Source organism: Oncorhynchus kisutch, linkage group LG7 (genome assembly GCF_002021735.2).
Source record: "Oncorhynchus kisutch isolate 150728-3 linkage group LG7, Okis_V2, whole genome shotgun sequence".
Lineage (NCBI taxonomy): Eukaryota > Metazoa > Chordata > Actinopteri > Salmoniformes > Salmonidae > Oncorhynchus > Oncorhynchus kisutch.
Genome location: NC_034180.2, coordinates 54,749,523 through 54,762,654, shown reverse-complemented (window position 1 = coordinate 54,762,654; position 13,132 = coordinate 54,749,523). Strand labels below are relative to the sequence as shown.

General features: G+C 47.1%; 1 protein-coding gene across 1 annotated transcript in view; it reads left to right on the top strand.

The window, feature by feature from the left end:
- Positions 1-13,132, top strand: part of psen1 (presenilin 1) — a 35,473-nt gene that overhangs the window by 6,045 nt on the left and 16,296 nt on the right. The window contains exons 3-6 of the mRNA XM_031829365.1: positions 4,732-5,015; positions 6,341-6,482; positions 8,155-8,222; positions 8,550-8,770. Coding sequence (XP_031685225.1) covers positions 4,732-5,015; positions 6,341-6,482; positions 8,155-8,222; positions 8,550-8,770 — 715 coding nt within the window. The remainder of the gene's footprint in view (positions 1-4,731; positions 5,016-6,340; positions 6,483-8,154; positions 8,223-8,549; positions 8,771-13,132) is intronic.

Sequence of the window (13,132 nt, the reverse complement as noted above, 5' to 3'; positions counted from 1 at the left end):
GCACCTCAACACTCTCCCTAGATGGGCCTGTCTGTCCTGACAGCCTTGGCACCTCAACACTCTCCCTAGATGGGCCTGTCTGTCCTGACAGCCTTGGAGAAAGAGAGAGAGAAACACTCTCACGTCATTCAGAGAGACGTTCTACAACGCTTTGAGCGCTCTCCAAATCCGGAAGTGAATATCAAGTAGCGTGAAATTTTTGTTCTGTGGTGGTCTATTTAGTTCTGTGGTGGTCTATTTAGTTCTGTGGTGGTCTATTTAGTTCTGTGGTGGTCTCTTTCGTTCTATTTAGTTCTGTGGTGGTCTATAGTTCTGTGGTGGTCTTTAGTTCTGTGGTGGTCTTTAGTTCTGTGGTGGTCTTTAGTTCTGTGGTGGTCTCTTTAATTCTATTTAGTTCTGTGGTGGTCTATAGTTCTGTGGTGGTCTATAGTTATGTGGTGGTCTTTAGTTCTGTGGTGGTCTTTAGTTCTGTGGTGGTCTCTTTAGTTATATTTAGTTCTGTGGTGGTCTTTAGTTCTGTGGTGGTCTATAGTTCTGTGGTGGTCTTTAGTTCTGTGGTGGTCTAGTTCTGTGGTGGTCTCTTTAGTTCTGTGGTGGTCTCTTTAGTTCTATTTAGTTCTGTGGTGGTCTATAGTTCTGTGGTGGTCGTTAGTTCTGTAGTGGTCTCTAGTTCTGTGGTGGTCTTTAGTTCTGTGGTGGTCTCTTTAGTTCTATTTAGTTCTGTGGTGGTCTATAGTTCTGTGGTGGTCTCTTTAGTTCTGTGCTGGTCTCTTTAGTTATATTTAGTTCTGTGGTGGTCTTTAGTTCTGTGGTGGTCTTTAGTTCTGTGGTGGTCTCTTTAGTTCTGTGGTGGTCTTTAGTTCTGTGGTGGTCTATAGTTCTGTGGTGGTCTTTAGTTCTGTGGTGGTCTCTAGTTATATTTAGTTCTGTGGTGGTCTCTTTAGTTCTGTGGTAGTCTCTTTAGTTCTGTGGTGGTCTCTTTAGTTCTGTGGTGGTCTCTTTAGTTCTGTGGTGGTCTCTTTAGTTCTGTGGTAGTCTCTTTAGTTCTGTGGTGGTCTCTTTAGTTCTGTGGTGGTCTCTTTAGTTCTGTGGTGGTCCAAATGGCTCTGCATTCACTAACGTGGCTGGCCTGATAAGTGTGACACAGTAATACTGTTATTGTTACTGGAGTAAATGTCACCATTGGTGACTACTTTCCTCAATCCCTCAACCCTAACCCTAACCCAAACCTTAACCCTAACCTTCCTCAATCCCTCAACCCTCAACCCTAATCCTAACCTTCTTCAATCCCTCAACCCTCAATCCTAACCCTAACCTTCCTCAATCCCTCAACCCTAACCCTAACCTTCCTCAACCCTCAACCCTAAACCTAACCGTAACCCTAACCTTCCTCAATCCCTCAACCCTCAACCCTAACCCTAACCTTCTTCAATCCATCAACCCTCAATCCTAACCCTAACCTTCCTCAATCCCTCAACCTTAACCCTAACCTTCCTCAACCCTCAACCCTCAACCCTAACCCTAACCTTCCTCAATCCTCAACCCTCAACCCTAACCTTCCTCAATCCCTCAACCCTAACCCTAACCTTCCTCAAACCTCAACCCCAACCCTAACCCTAACCTTCCTCAAACCTCAACCCCAACCCTAACCCTAACCTTCCTCAATCCCTAACCCTAACCTTCCTCAATCCCTAACCCTAACCTTCCTCAACCCTAACCTTCCTCAATCCCTCAACCCTCAACCCTAACCTTCCTCAACCCTCAACCCTAACCCTAACCTCCCTCAACCCTAACCCTAACCTTCCTCAACCCTCAACCCTAACCCTAACCTTCCTCAACCTCAACCCTAACCCTAACCTTCCTCAACCCTCATCTCTAACCCTAACCTTCCTCAATCCCTAACCCTAACCTTCCTCAACCCTCAACCCTAACCTTCCTCAATCCTCAACCCTCAACCCTAACCCTAACCTTCCTCAATCCTCAACCCTAATCTTCCTCAATCCCTCAACCCTAACCCTAATTTTCCTCAAACCTCAACCCTCAACCCCAACCCTATCCCTAACCTTCCTCAATCCCTAACCCTAACCTTCCTCAACCCTAACCTTCCTCAATCCCTAACCCTAACCTTCCTCAATTCTCAACCTTAACCTTCCTCAAATCTTAACCCTAACCTTCCTCAATCCCTAACCCTAACCTTCCTCAATCCTCATCCCTAACCCTAACCTTCCTCAATCCCTAACCCTAACCTTCCTCAATCCCTAACCCTAACCTTCCTCAATCCTCAACCCTAACCCTAACCCTAACCTTCCTCAATCCTAACCCTAACCTTCCTCAATCCTCAACCCTAACCCTAACCCCTAACCCGTGAAGGAGATTTAACCCCCAACCCTAACCCTAACCCCTAACCCGTGAAGGAGATTTAACCCCTAACCCCAACCCTAACCCAAACCCCTAACCCGTGAAGGAGATTTAACCCCTAACCCCTAACCCCTAACCCCTAACCCTAACCCGTGAAGGAGATTTATCCTGGTTCCAGGTCTGTTATTGCCGTGTCACCAACTCTTATTGCTATAGACCAACCTTGTTCTCATGTAACCGCTGATACAGAGCAGACTGTCCCCACAGGAGTGTGTGTGGGTTAGGCTAACCCTAACTCTTATTGCTATAGACCAACCTTGTTCTTATGTAACCGCTGATACAGAGCAGACTGTCCCCACAGGAGTGTGTGTGGGTTAGGCTAACCCTAACTCTTATTGCTATAGACCAACCTTGTTCTTATGTAACCGCTGATACAGAGCAGACTGTCCCCACAGGGGTGTGTGTGGGTTAGGCTAACCCTAACTCTTATTGCTATAGGCTGATACAGAGCAGACTGTCCCCACAGGAGTGTGTGTGGGTTAGGCTAACTCTAACTCTTATTGCTATAGGCTGATACAGAGCAGACTGTCCCCACAGGAGTGTGTGTGGGTTAGGCTAACCCTAACTCTTATTGCTATAGGCTGATACAGAGCAGACTGTCCCCACAGGAGTGTGTGTGGGTTAGGCTAACCGTAACTCTTATTGCTATAGGCTGATACAGAGCAGACTGTCCCCACAGGAGTGTGTGTGGGTTAGGCTAACCCTAACTCTTATTGCTATAGGCTGATACAGAGCAGACTGTCCCCACAGGAGTGTGTGTGGGTTAGGCTAACCCTAACTCTTATTGCTATAGGCTGATACAGAGCAGACTGTCCCCACAGGAGTGTGTGTGGGTTAGGCTAACCCTAACTCTTATTGCTATAGGCTGATACAGAGCAGACTGTCCCCACAGGAGTGTGTGTGGGTTAGGCTAACTCTAACTCTTATTGCTATAGGCTGATACAGAGCAGACTGTCCCCACAGGAGTGTGTGTGGGTTAGGCTAACCCTAACTCTTATTGCTATAGGCTGATACAGAGCAGACTGTCCCCACAGGAGTGTGTGTGGGTTAGGCTAACCCTAACTCTTATTGCTATAGGCTGATACAGAGCAGACTGTCCCCACAGGAGTGTGTGTGGGTTAGGCTAACCCTAACTCTTATTGCTATAGGCTGATACAGAGCAGACTGTCCCCACAGGAGTGTGTGTGGGTTAGGCTAACCCTAACTCTTATTGCTATAGGCTGATACAGAGCAGACTGTCCCCACAGGAGTGTGTGTGGGTTAGGCTAACCCTAACTCTTATTGCTATAGGCTGATACAGAGCAGACTGTCCCCACAGGAGTGTGTGTGGGTTAGGCTAACCCTAACTCTTATTGCTATAGGCTGATACAGAGCAGACTGTCCCCATAGGAGTGTGTGTGGGTTAGGCTAACCCTAACTCTTATTGCTATAGGCTGATACAGAGCAGACTGTCCCCACAGGAGTGTGTGTGGGTTAGGCTAACCCTAACTCTTATTGCTATAGGCTGATACAGAGCAGACTGTCCCCACAGGAGTGTGTGTGGGTTAGGCTAACCCTAACTCTTATTGCTATAGGCTGATACAGAGCAGACTGTCCCCACAGGAGTGTGTGTGGGTTAGGCTAACCCTAACTCTTATTGCTATAGGCTGATACAGAGCAGACTGTCCCCACAGGAGTGTGTGTGGGTTAGGCTAACCCTAACTCTTATTGCTATAGGCTGATACAGAGCAGACTGTCCCCACAGGAGTGTGTGTGCAGATGAAACATTACAGTTATATTGATCCGTGTGTGTTTTTTCTTAATTGCGTTTATTTTTGTCATTTTAAAGCTTTTACACTCTGGTGGTAGGTAGTCTAGCTGTTCCGTTGGGCCAGTGACCCGAAAACTTGCTAGTTCAAATCCCCTGTGCCCTTGAGCAAGGCACTTAACCATACTTGGTCCTGTATGTGGCTCTGGATCAGAGAGTCTGTTAAATGACTCACTACTGTAGTGGCTCTGGATCAGAGAGTCTGTTAAATGACTCACTACTGTAGTGGCTCTGGATCAGAGAGTCTGTTAAATGACTCACTACTGTAGTGGCTCTGGCTCAGAGAGTCTGTTAAATGACTCACTACTGTAGTGGCTCTGGATCAGAGAGTCTGCTAAATGACTCACTACTGTAGTGGCTCTGGATCAGAGAGTCTGCTAAATGACTCACTACTGTAGTGGCTCTGGATCAGAGAGTCTGTTAAATGACTAAAATGTAAATGTTTCCTTGTTCTGCAGACTGACCATAGAGGTGTGTATTTATGTCCCCTTCTGTTCCTCCTCCAGGTGACTGAGGCTCCAGTACCAACCCAGAATCAGCACCCTGAGCCTGGGGTGACGGGGGTGCGGTCCAGGGGTGGAGGGGGTGGGGTGGAACAGAACGGACAGGCTCCCCCACAACGCACCCCCCAGGTGGTAGAGAGTGAGGAAGACGAAGATGAGGAGCTGACGCTGAAGTACGGGGCCAAACACGTCATCATGCTGTTCGTCCCTGTCACGCTCTGCATGGTGGTCGTCGTGGCAACCATCAAGTCCGTCAGCTTCTACACCCAGAACGATGGACAGAGGCTGTAAGTACCGACGACGTTCTGGTGACCCTCATGTTGTCCCCGGGGTTAGGGTTGTTGGAACCCTGAGACGAGGCTCCAGGTTGTCCCCGGGGTTAGGGTTGTTGGAACCCTGAGACGAGGCTCCAGGTTGTTGGAACCCTGAGACGAGGCTTCATGTTGCCTCGGGGTTTTAGGGTTGTTGGAACCCTGAGACGCGTCTCCAGGTTGTCTCTGGGGTTAGGGTTGTTGGAACCCTGAGACGAGGCTCCAGGTTGTCCCCGGGGTTAGGGTTGTTGGAACCCTGAGACGAGGCTTCATGTTGTCTCTGGGGTTAGGGTTGTTGGAACCCTGAGACAAGGCTTCATGTTGTCTCTGGGGTTAGGGTTGTTGGAACCCTGAGACGAGGCTTCATGTTGTCTCTGGGGTTAGGGTTGTTGGAACCCTGAGACGAGGCTTCATGTTGTCTCTGGGGTTAGGGTTGTTGGAACCCTGAGACGAGGCTTCATGTTGTCTCTGGGGTTAGGGTTGTTGGAACCCTGAGACGAGGCTTCATGTTGTCTCTGGGGTTAGGGTTGTTGGAACCCTGAGACGAGGCTTCATGTTGTCTCTGGGGTTAGGGTTGTTGGAACCCTGAGACGAGGCTCCAGGTTGTTGGAACCCTGAGACGAGGCTCCAGGTTGTCCCCGGGGTTAGGGTTGTTGGAACCCTGAGATGAGGCTCCAGGTTGTCCCCGGGGTTAGGGTTGTTGGAACCCTGAGACGGGGATCCAGGTTGTCCCCGGGGTTAGGGTTGTTGGAACCCTGAGACGGGGCATCATGTTGTCTCTGGGGTTAGGGTTGTTGATGCAGTTGTCTAGCAGAGCCACTAGATGGCGATAATGCGACACACAACACCTTGATGACGAAATATCAGCATACAGTATTTACTAACAGAAGTACAGGAAATGTGGCTGGCCTGCTAACGAAGAAGATACATTGTTCAGTTTGTTTGCCTATGGGCTGTTCATCATTAATCAGTTGGAAACACAGACAAGATAATCAACCAGCTGGAGAAAAACAGACAAGATAATCAACCAGCTGGAGAAAAACAGACAAGATAATCAACCAGCTGGAGAAAAACAGACAAGATAATCAAGCAGCTGGAGAAACACAGACAAGATTATTACAATAACAGTAGCAGCAAAGTGAGGATTTACAAAGGATGGTGTTTGAGTATTTCTGATGGTTGTCTGACACTAACATATTCTGAAATTATCTAATGTGATGAGTCCAATGTGATGAGTCTAATCTTCTGTTATGAGTTGTCCAGGATGTTGATACCCGTCTGACATGTGATATGTTTTCCAGGATATACACCCCGTTCCCCGAGGACACAGACACAATAGGGCAGCGAGCCCTCAACTCAGTCCTCAACGCCACCATCATGATCAGTGTCATCATAGTCATGACCATGGTGCTGGTGCTGCTATACAAGTACCGCTGCTACAGGGTAAGAGATGCTGCAGGGTAAGAGATGCTATACAAGTACCGCTGCTACAGGGTAAGAGATGCTACAGGGTAAGAGATGGTACAGGGTAAGAGATGCTACAGGGTAAGAGATGCTATACAATTACCACTGCTACAGAGTAAGAGATGGTACAGGGTAAGAGATGGTACAGGGTAAGAGATGGTACAGGGTAAGAGATGCTGCAGGGTAAGAGATGCTGCAGGGTAAGAGATGCTGCAGGGTAAGAGATGGTACAGGGTAAGAGATGGTACAGGGTAAGAGATGCTATACAAGTACCACTGCTACAGGGTAAGAGATGCTACAGAGGGTAAGAGATGCTACAGAGGGTAAGAGATGCTACAGGGTAAGAGAGATGCTACAGGGTAAGAGATGCTGCAGGGTAAGAGATGGTACAGGGTAAGAGAGATGCTACAGGGTAAGAGATGCTGCAGGGTAAGAGATGGTACAGGGTAAGAGAGATGCTACAGGGTAAGAGATGCTGCAGGGTAAGAGATGGTACAGGGTAAGAGAGATGCTACAGGGTAAGAGAGATGCTACAGGGTAAGAGAGATGCTGCAGGTTAAGAGAGATGCTGCAGGGTAAGAGATGCTACAGGGTAAGAGAGATGCTACAGGGTAAGAGAGATGCTACAGGGTAAGAGAGATGCTACAGGGTAAGAGATGGTACAGGGTAAGAGATGCTATACAAGTACCACTGCTACAGGGTAAGAGATGCTACAGGGTAAGAGATGGTACAGGATAAGAGATGGTACAGGGTAAGAGACGCTATACAAGCACCACTGCTACAGAGGGTAAGAGATGCTACAGAGGGTAAGAGATGCTACAGAGGGTAAGAGATGCTACAGGGTAAGAGATGCTACAGGGTAAGAGATGCTACAGGGTAAGAGATGGTACAGGGTAAGAGATGGTACAGGGTAAGAGATGCTATACAAGTACCACTGCTACAGGGTAAGAGATGCTACAGAGGGTAAGAGATGGTACAGAGGGTAAGAGATGGTACAGAGGGTAAGAGATGGTATAGAGGGTAAGAGATGGTACAGAGGGTAAGAGATGGTACAGGGTAAGAGATGGTACAGGGTAAGAGATGGTACAGAGGGTAAGAGATGGTACAGGGTAAGAGATGGTACAGGGTAAGAGATGGTACAGGGTAAGAGATGCTACAGAGGGTAAGAGATGCAACAGGGTAAGAGATGCAACAAGGTAAGAGATGGTACAGGGTAAGAGATGCAACAGGGTAAGAGAGATGCTACAGGGTAAGAGAGATGCTACAGGGTAAGCGATGCTGCTCTGACAATGCCATTAGGGTCGTATTCATTAGGGTCGTATTCATTAGGGTCGTATCCATTAGGGTCGTATTCATTAGGGTCGTATCCATTAGGGTCGTATTCATTAGGGTCGTATTCATTAGGGTCGTATTCATTAGGGCACACAAAGTAAATCAGTTTGCAACCAACGTATCATAACGTTCATAACTTGATGGACAAGTCCAGGAAGTCGTCCCTTTTTCAGTCTGTTTTCTTCCTCTTGTTGGCTGATGAACACAACCCTGGTGTCACTCATCGCTGTAGCATCTCTTACCCAGTCCTCTCCTGTGTGTGTCTAGATACATGTTATACAGACAGTTGGCTGTTATTGATCTCTGTGTGTCCCTTCAGGTGATCCAAGGGTGGCTGTTCCTCTCCTCACTACTCCTCCTGTTCTTCTTCTCCTTCATATACCTCAAGTGAGTCCCTTCATTCTTCGATATCTTATTCTCTCTCTCTCTTTTCAATCACATATATTTCAAGTCATCGGTGAATCTGCTGTGTAAGAGTGTGACTGGGCAGATATTTTTTTTTTAACCTTTATTTAACTAGGCTAGTCAGTTAAGAACAAATTCTTATTTTCTGCCTGTTCAGGGGCAGAACAACAGATTTGTACCTTGTCAGCTCGGGGATTTGAACTTGCAGCCTTCCGGTTACTAGTCCAACGCTCTAACCACTCGGCTACCCTGCCGCCCTCTGTCCTCTGTACTCCTAAACGTAACAGGCTCACTCTTGTTCTCCCCCAGAGAAGTGTTCAAGACGTACAACGTGGCGATGGACTGGATCACCTTGGCTGTGATCGTCTGGAACTTCGGGGTGGTAGGGATGATCTGTATCCACTGGAAGGGGCCTCTCCGCCTGCAGCAGGCCTACCTCATCATGATCTCTGCTCTCATGGCTCTGGTCTTCATCAAGTACCTTCCTGAGTGGACCGCCTGGCTCATCCTGGCCGTTATATCTGTCTATGGTGAGACTTCCTGCTTGAGTCTTTGGCTTGCATACAGGTCTCTCACTGTGAGGCTGTAGCCACGGCCCCAATTATCTCTCCTTCTGCCCAAAGTGTACACATGTTCACTTCCCTTCTTTGACTCGAAAGGAAAAGACTGGTCTAAGAAACATGGTGGAAACTCCCTCTAGCCCATGCCTCTACCGATACAATAGTTTTAGACATGTGGAATGTAGTGAATGAGTGTACACTTCAGGACAAAGGAGATAGGGACACAGCCCCTCCCATGTTTCTCTTTGTGAAGATGACCTATCTCTCTAGTTGCTCTATTTTACTGCTCTCTATCGATCTCAAGTCCTCTTCAGACGAGACTCAGGGCAGCACCTAGATTTCCTGACCGTTGTTGTTGTTGAAAGGAAGGATCTGACTGGTCGACAAACAGGAAACACCCATCTGAGACAGGAAGTAGGGGGGGCAGAGAGAGTCATGACAGCTGAGGTTAAGACATTCTTAATTTAGACATCCTTAGATAGGACCAGATTTCCTCTTAAAGCTGCCCCTTCCTGAAGCGTTCTCCCAAATGGCCCCCTATTCCCTATCTAGTGCACTACTTCTGACCAGGCACCATAGAGGTCTGGTCTAAAGTAGTGCACTATATAGGGAATAGGGCTCTGGTCTATAGTAGTGCACTATATAGGGAATAGGGCTCTGGTCTATAGTAGTGCACTATATAGGGAATAGGGCTCTGGTCTAAAGTAGTGCACTATATAGGGAATAGGGCTCTGGTCTAAAGTAGTGCACTATATAGGGAATAGGGCTCTGGTCTAAAGTAGTGCACTATATAGGGAATAGGGCTCTGGTCTAAAGTAGTGCACTATATAGGGAATAGGGCTCTGGTCTAAAGTAGTGCACTATATAGGGAATAGGGCTCTGGTCTATAGTAGTGCACTATATAGGGAATAGGGCTCTGGTCTAAAGTAGTGCACTATATAGGGAATAGGGCTCTGGTCTATAGTAGTGCACTATATAGGGAATAGGGCTCTGGTCTAAAGTAGTGCACTATATAGGGAATAGGGCTCTGGTCTATAGTAGTGCACTATATAGGGAATAGGGCTCTGGTCTAAAGTAGTGCACTATATAGGGAATAGGGCTCTGGTCTAAAGTAGTGCACTATATAGGGAATAGGGCTCTGGTCTATAGTAGTGCACTATATAGGGAATAGGGCTCTGGTCTATAGTAGTGCACTATATAGGGAATAGGGCTCTGGTCTATAGTAGTGCACTATATAGGGAATAGGGCTCTGGTCTAAAGTAGTGCACTATATAGGGAATAGGGCTCTGGTCTATAGTAGTGCACTATATAGGGAATAGGGCTCTGGTCTAAAGTTGTGCACTATATAGGGAATAGGGCTCTGGTCTAAAGTAGTGCACTATATAGGGAATAGGGCTCTGGTCTATAGTAGTGCACTATATAGGGAATAGGGCTCTGGTCTATAGTAGTGCACTATATAGGGAATAGGGCTCTGGTCTATAGTAGTGCACTATATAGGGAATAGGGCTCTGGTCTAAAGTAGTGCACTATATAGGGAATAGGGCTCTGGTCTATAGTAGTGCACTATATAGGGAATAGGGCTCTGGTCTAAAGTAGTGCACTATATAGGGAATAGGGCTCTGGTCTAAAGTAGTGCACTATATAGGGAATAGGGCTCTGGTCTATAGTAGTGCACTATATAGGGAATAGGGCTCTGGTCTAAAGTAGTGCACTATATAGGGAATAGGGCTCTGGTCTAAAGTAGTGCACTATATAGGGAATAGGGTGCCATAGGGCTCTGGTCTAAAGTAGTGCACTATATAGGGAATAGGGCTCTGGTCTATAGTAGTGCACTATATAGGGAATAGGGCTCTGGTCTAAAGTAGTGCACTATATAGGGAATAGGGCTCTGGTCTATAGTAGTGCACTATATAGGGAATAGGGCTCTGGTCTAAAGTAGTGCACTATATAGGGAATAGGGCTCTGGTCTAAAGTAGTGCACTATGTAGGGAATAGGGCTCTGGTCTATAGTAGTGCACTATATAGGGAATAGGGCTCTGGTCTAAAGTAGTGCACTATATAGGGAATAGGGCTCTGGTCTAAAGTAGTGCACTATATAGGGAATAGGGCTCTGGTCTATAGTAGTGCACTATATAGGGAATAGGGCTCTGGTCTATAGTAGTGCACTATATAGGGAATAGGGCTCTGGTCTAAAGTAGTGCACTATATAGGGAATAGGGTGCCATAGGGCTCTGGTCTAAAGTAGTGCACTATATAGGGAATAGGGCTCTGGTCTATAGTAGTGCACTATATAGGGAATAGGGCTCTGGTCTAAAGTAGTGCACTATATAGGGAATAGGGCTCTGGTCTAAAGTAGTGCACTATATAGGGAATAGGGGGCCAGTTGGGACACAACCACTGTCGGAGAATAACGGCCACGACAGAATAGTGGTCATTGTAGATTTATTTAACCTAAAAGTATTTAGCTTGAGGTAGAACAGTGGTCGGTTTACGTTTGTTGGGGGTAATGGTGGTCCGTTTAGGTTTGGTGGGGGTAATGGTGGTCCGTTTAGGTTTAGTATATTGGGGGTAACAGTGGTCTGTTTAGGTTTGGTGGGGGTAATGGTGGTCCGTTTAGGTTTAGTATATTGGGGGTAACAGTGGTCTGTTTAGGTTTGGTGGGGGTAATGGTGGTCCGTTTAGGTTTAGTATATTGGGGGTAACAGTGGTCTGTTTAGGTTTGGTGGGGGTAATGGTGGTCCGTTTAGGTTTAGTATATTGGGGGTAACAGTGGTCTGTTTAGGTTTGGTGGGGGTAAGTAACTGGTCCGTTTAGGTTTAGTATATTGGGGGTAACAGTGGTCTGTTTAGGTTTGGTGGGGGTAATGGTGGTCCGTTTAGGTTTAGTATATTGGGGGTAACAGTGGTCTGTTTAGGTTTGGTGGGGGTAATGGTGGTCCGTTTAGGTTTAGTATATTGGGGGTAACAGTGGTCTGTTTAGGTTTGGTGGGGGTAAGTAACTGGTCCGTTTAGGTTTAGTATATTGGGGGTAACAGTGGTCTGTTTTGGGTTGGTGGGGGTAACTGTGGTCTGTTTAGGTTTGGTTTGGTGGGGGTAACAGTGGTCCGTTTAGGTTTGGGTTGGTGGGGGTAACAGTGGTCCGTTTAGGTTTGGTTTGGTGGGGGTAACAGTGGTCCGTTTTGGTTTGGTGGGGGTAATAGTGGTCTGTTTTGGGTTGGTGGGGGTAACAGTGGTCCGTTTAGGTTTGGTTTGGTGGGGGTAACAGTGGTCCGTTTAGGTTTGGTTTGGTGGGGGTAACAGCGCTGGTGGTCAGAGTTTTCACCCACCCAGCCTCAGAAATGTCTTTTAAATCAGATAAAATATTTTTTACTTGGTCTCGGTCCCAAAGAGCCTTGTGTTTTGGGTCCAACACTATTTGTCCTGATTCCATCTGTGTTCTCCCTTTTAGTTGGTGTTGATAAAGAGTTTACACCCAGTCAGTCTCAGACATTCTTTAATAACATTTCTACTGGGTCTCTCTCTCTCAAAGCACCCTCTGTTCTGTCTCCAACACTATTCTGTCCTGACTCAAAGCTCTGCGTCATATTCATTAGGCACCAAATGGAAGAAAGCTTCTCCTTGTTTCAGTGTGTTATCTGAACTGTACAATAACAAATGCCTGTTTACATTTTCTGTTACAAAACATTTTGCCACGAGGTGCCCTAATGAATACAACCCCTGTTTCTCCCTCCATAGATCTGCTAGAGGTGCCCTAATGAATACAACCCCTGTTTCTCCCTCCATAGATCTGCTAGAGGTGCCCTAATGAATACGACCCCTGTTTCTCCCTCCATAGATCTGCTAGAGGTGCCCTAATGAATACGACCCGTGTTTCTCCCTCCATAGATCTGCTAGAGGTGCCCTAATGAATACGACCCGTGTTTCTCCCTCCATAGATCTGCTAGAGGTGCCCTAATGAATACGACCCCTGTTTCTCCCTCCATAGATCTGCTAGAGGTGCCCTAATGAATACGACCCTGTTTCTCCCTCCATAGATCTGCTAGAGGTGCCCTAATGAATACGACCCCTGTTTCTCCCTCCATAGATCTGCTAGAGGTGCCCTAATGAATACGACCCTGTTTCTCCCTCCATAGATCTGCTAGAGGTGCCCTAATGAATACGACCCTGTTTTTCCCTCCATAGATCTGCTAGAGGTGCCCTAATGAATACGACCCCTGTTTCTCCCTCCATAGATCTGCTAGAGGTGCCCTAATGAATACGACCCTGTTTCTCCCTCCATAGATCTGCTAGAGGTGCCCTAATGAATACGACCCCTGTTTCTCCCTCCATAGAT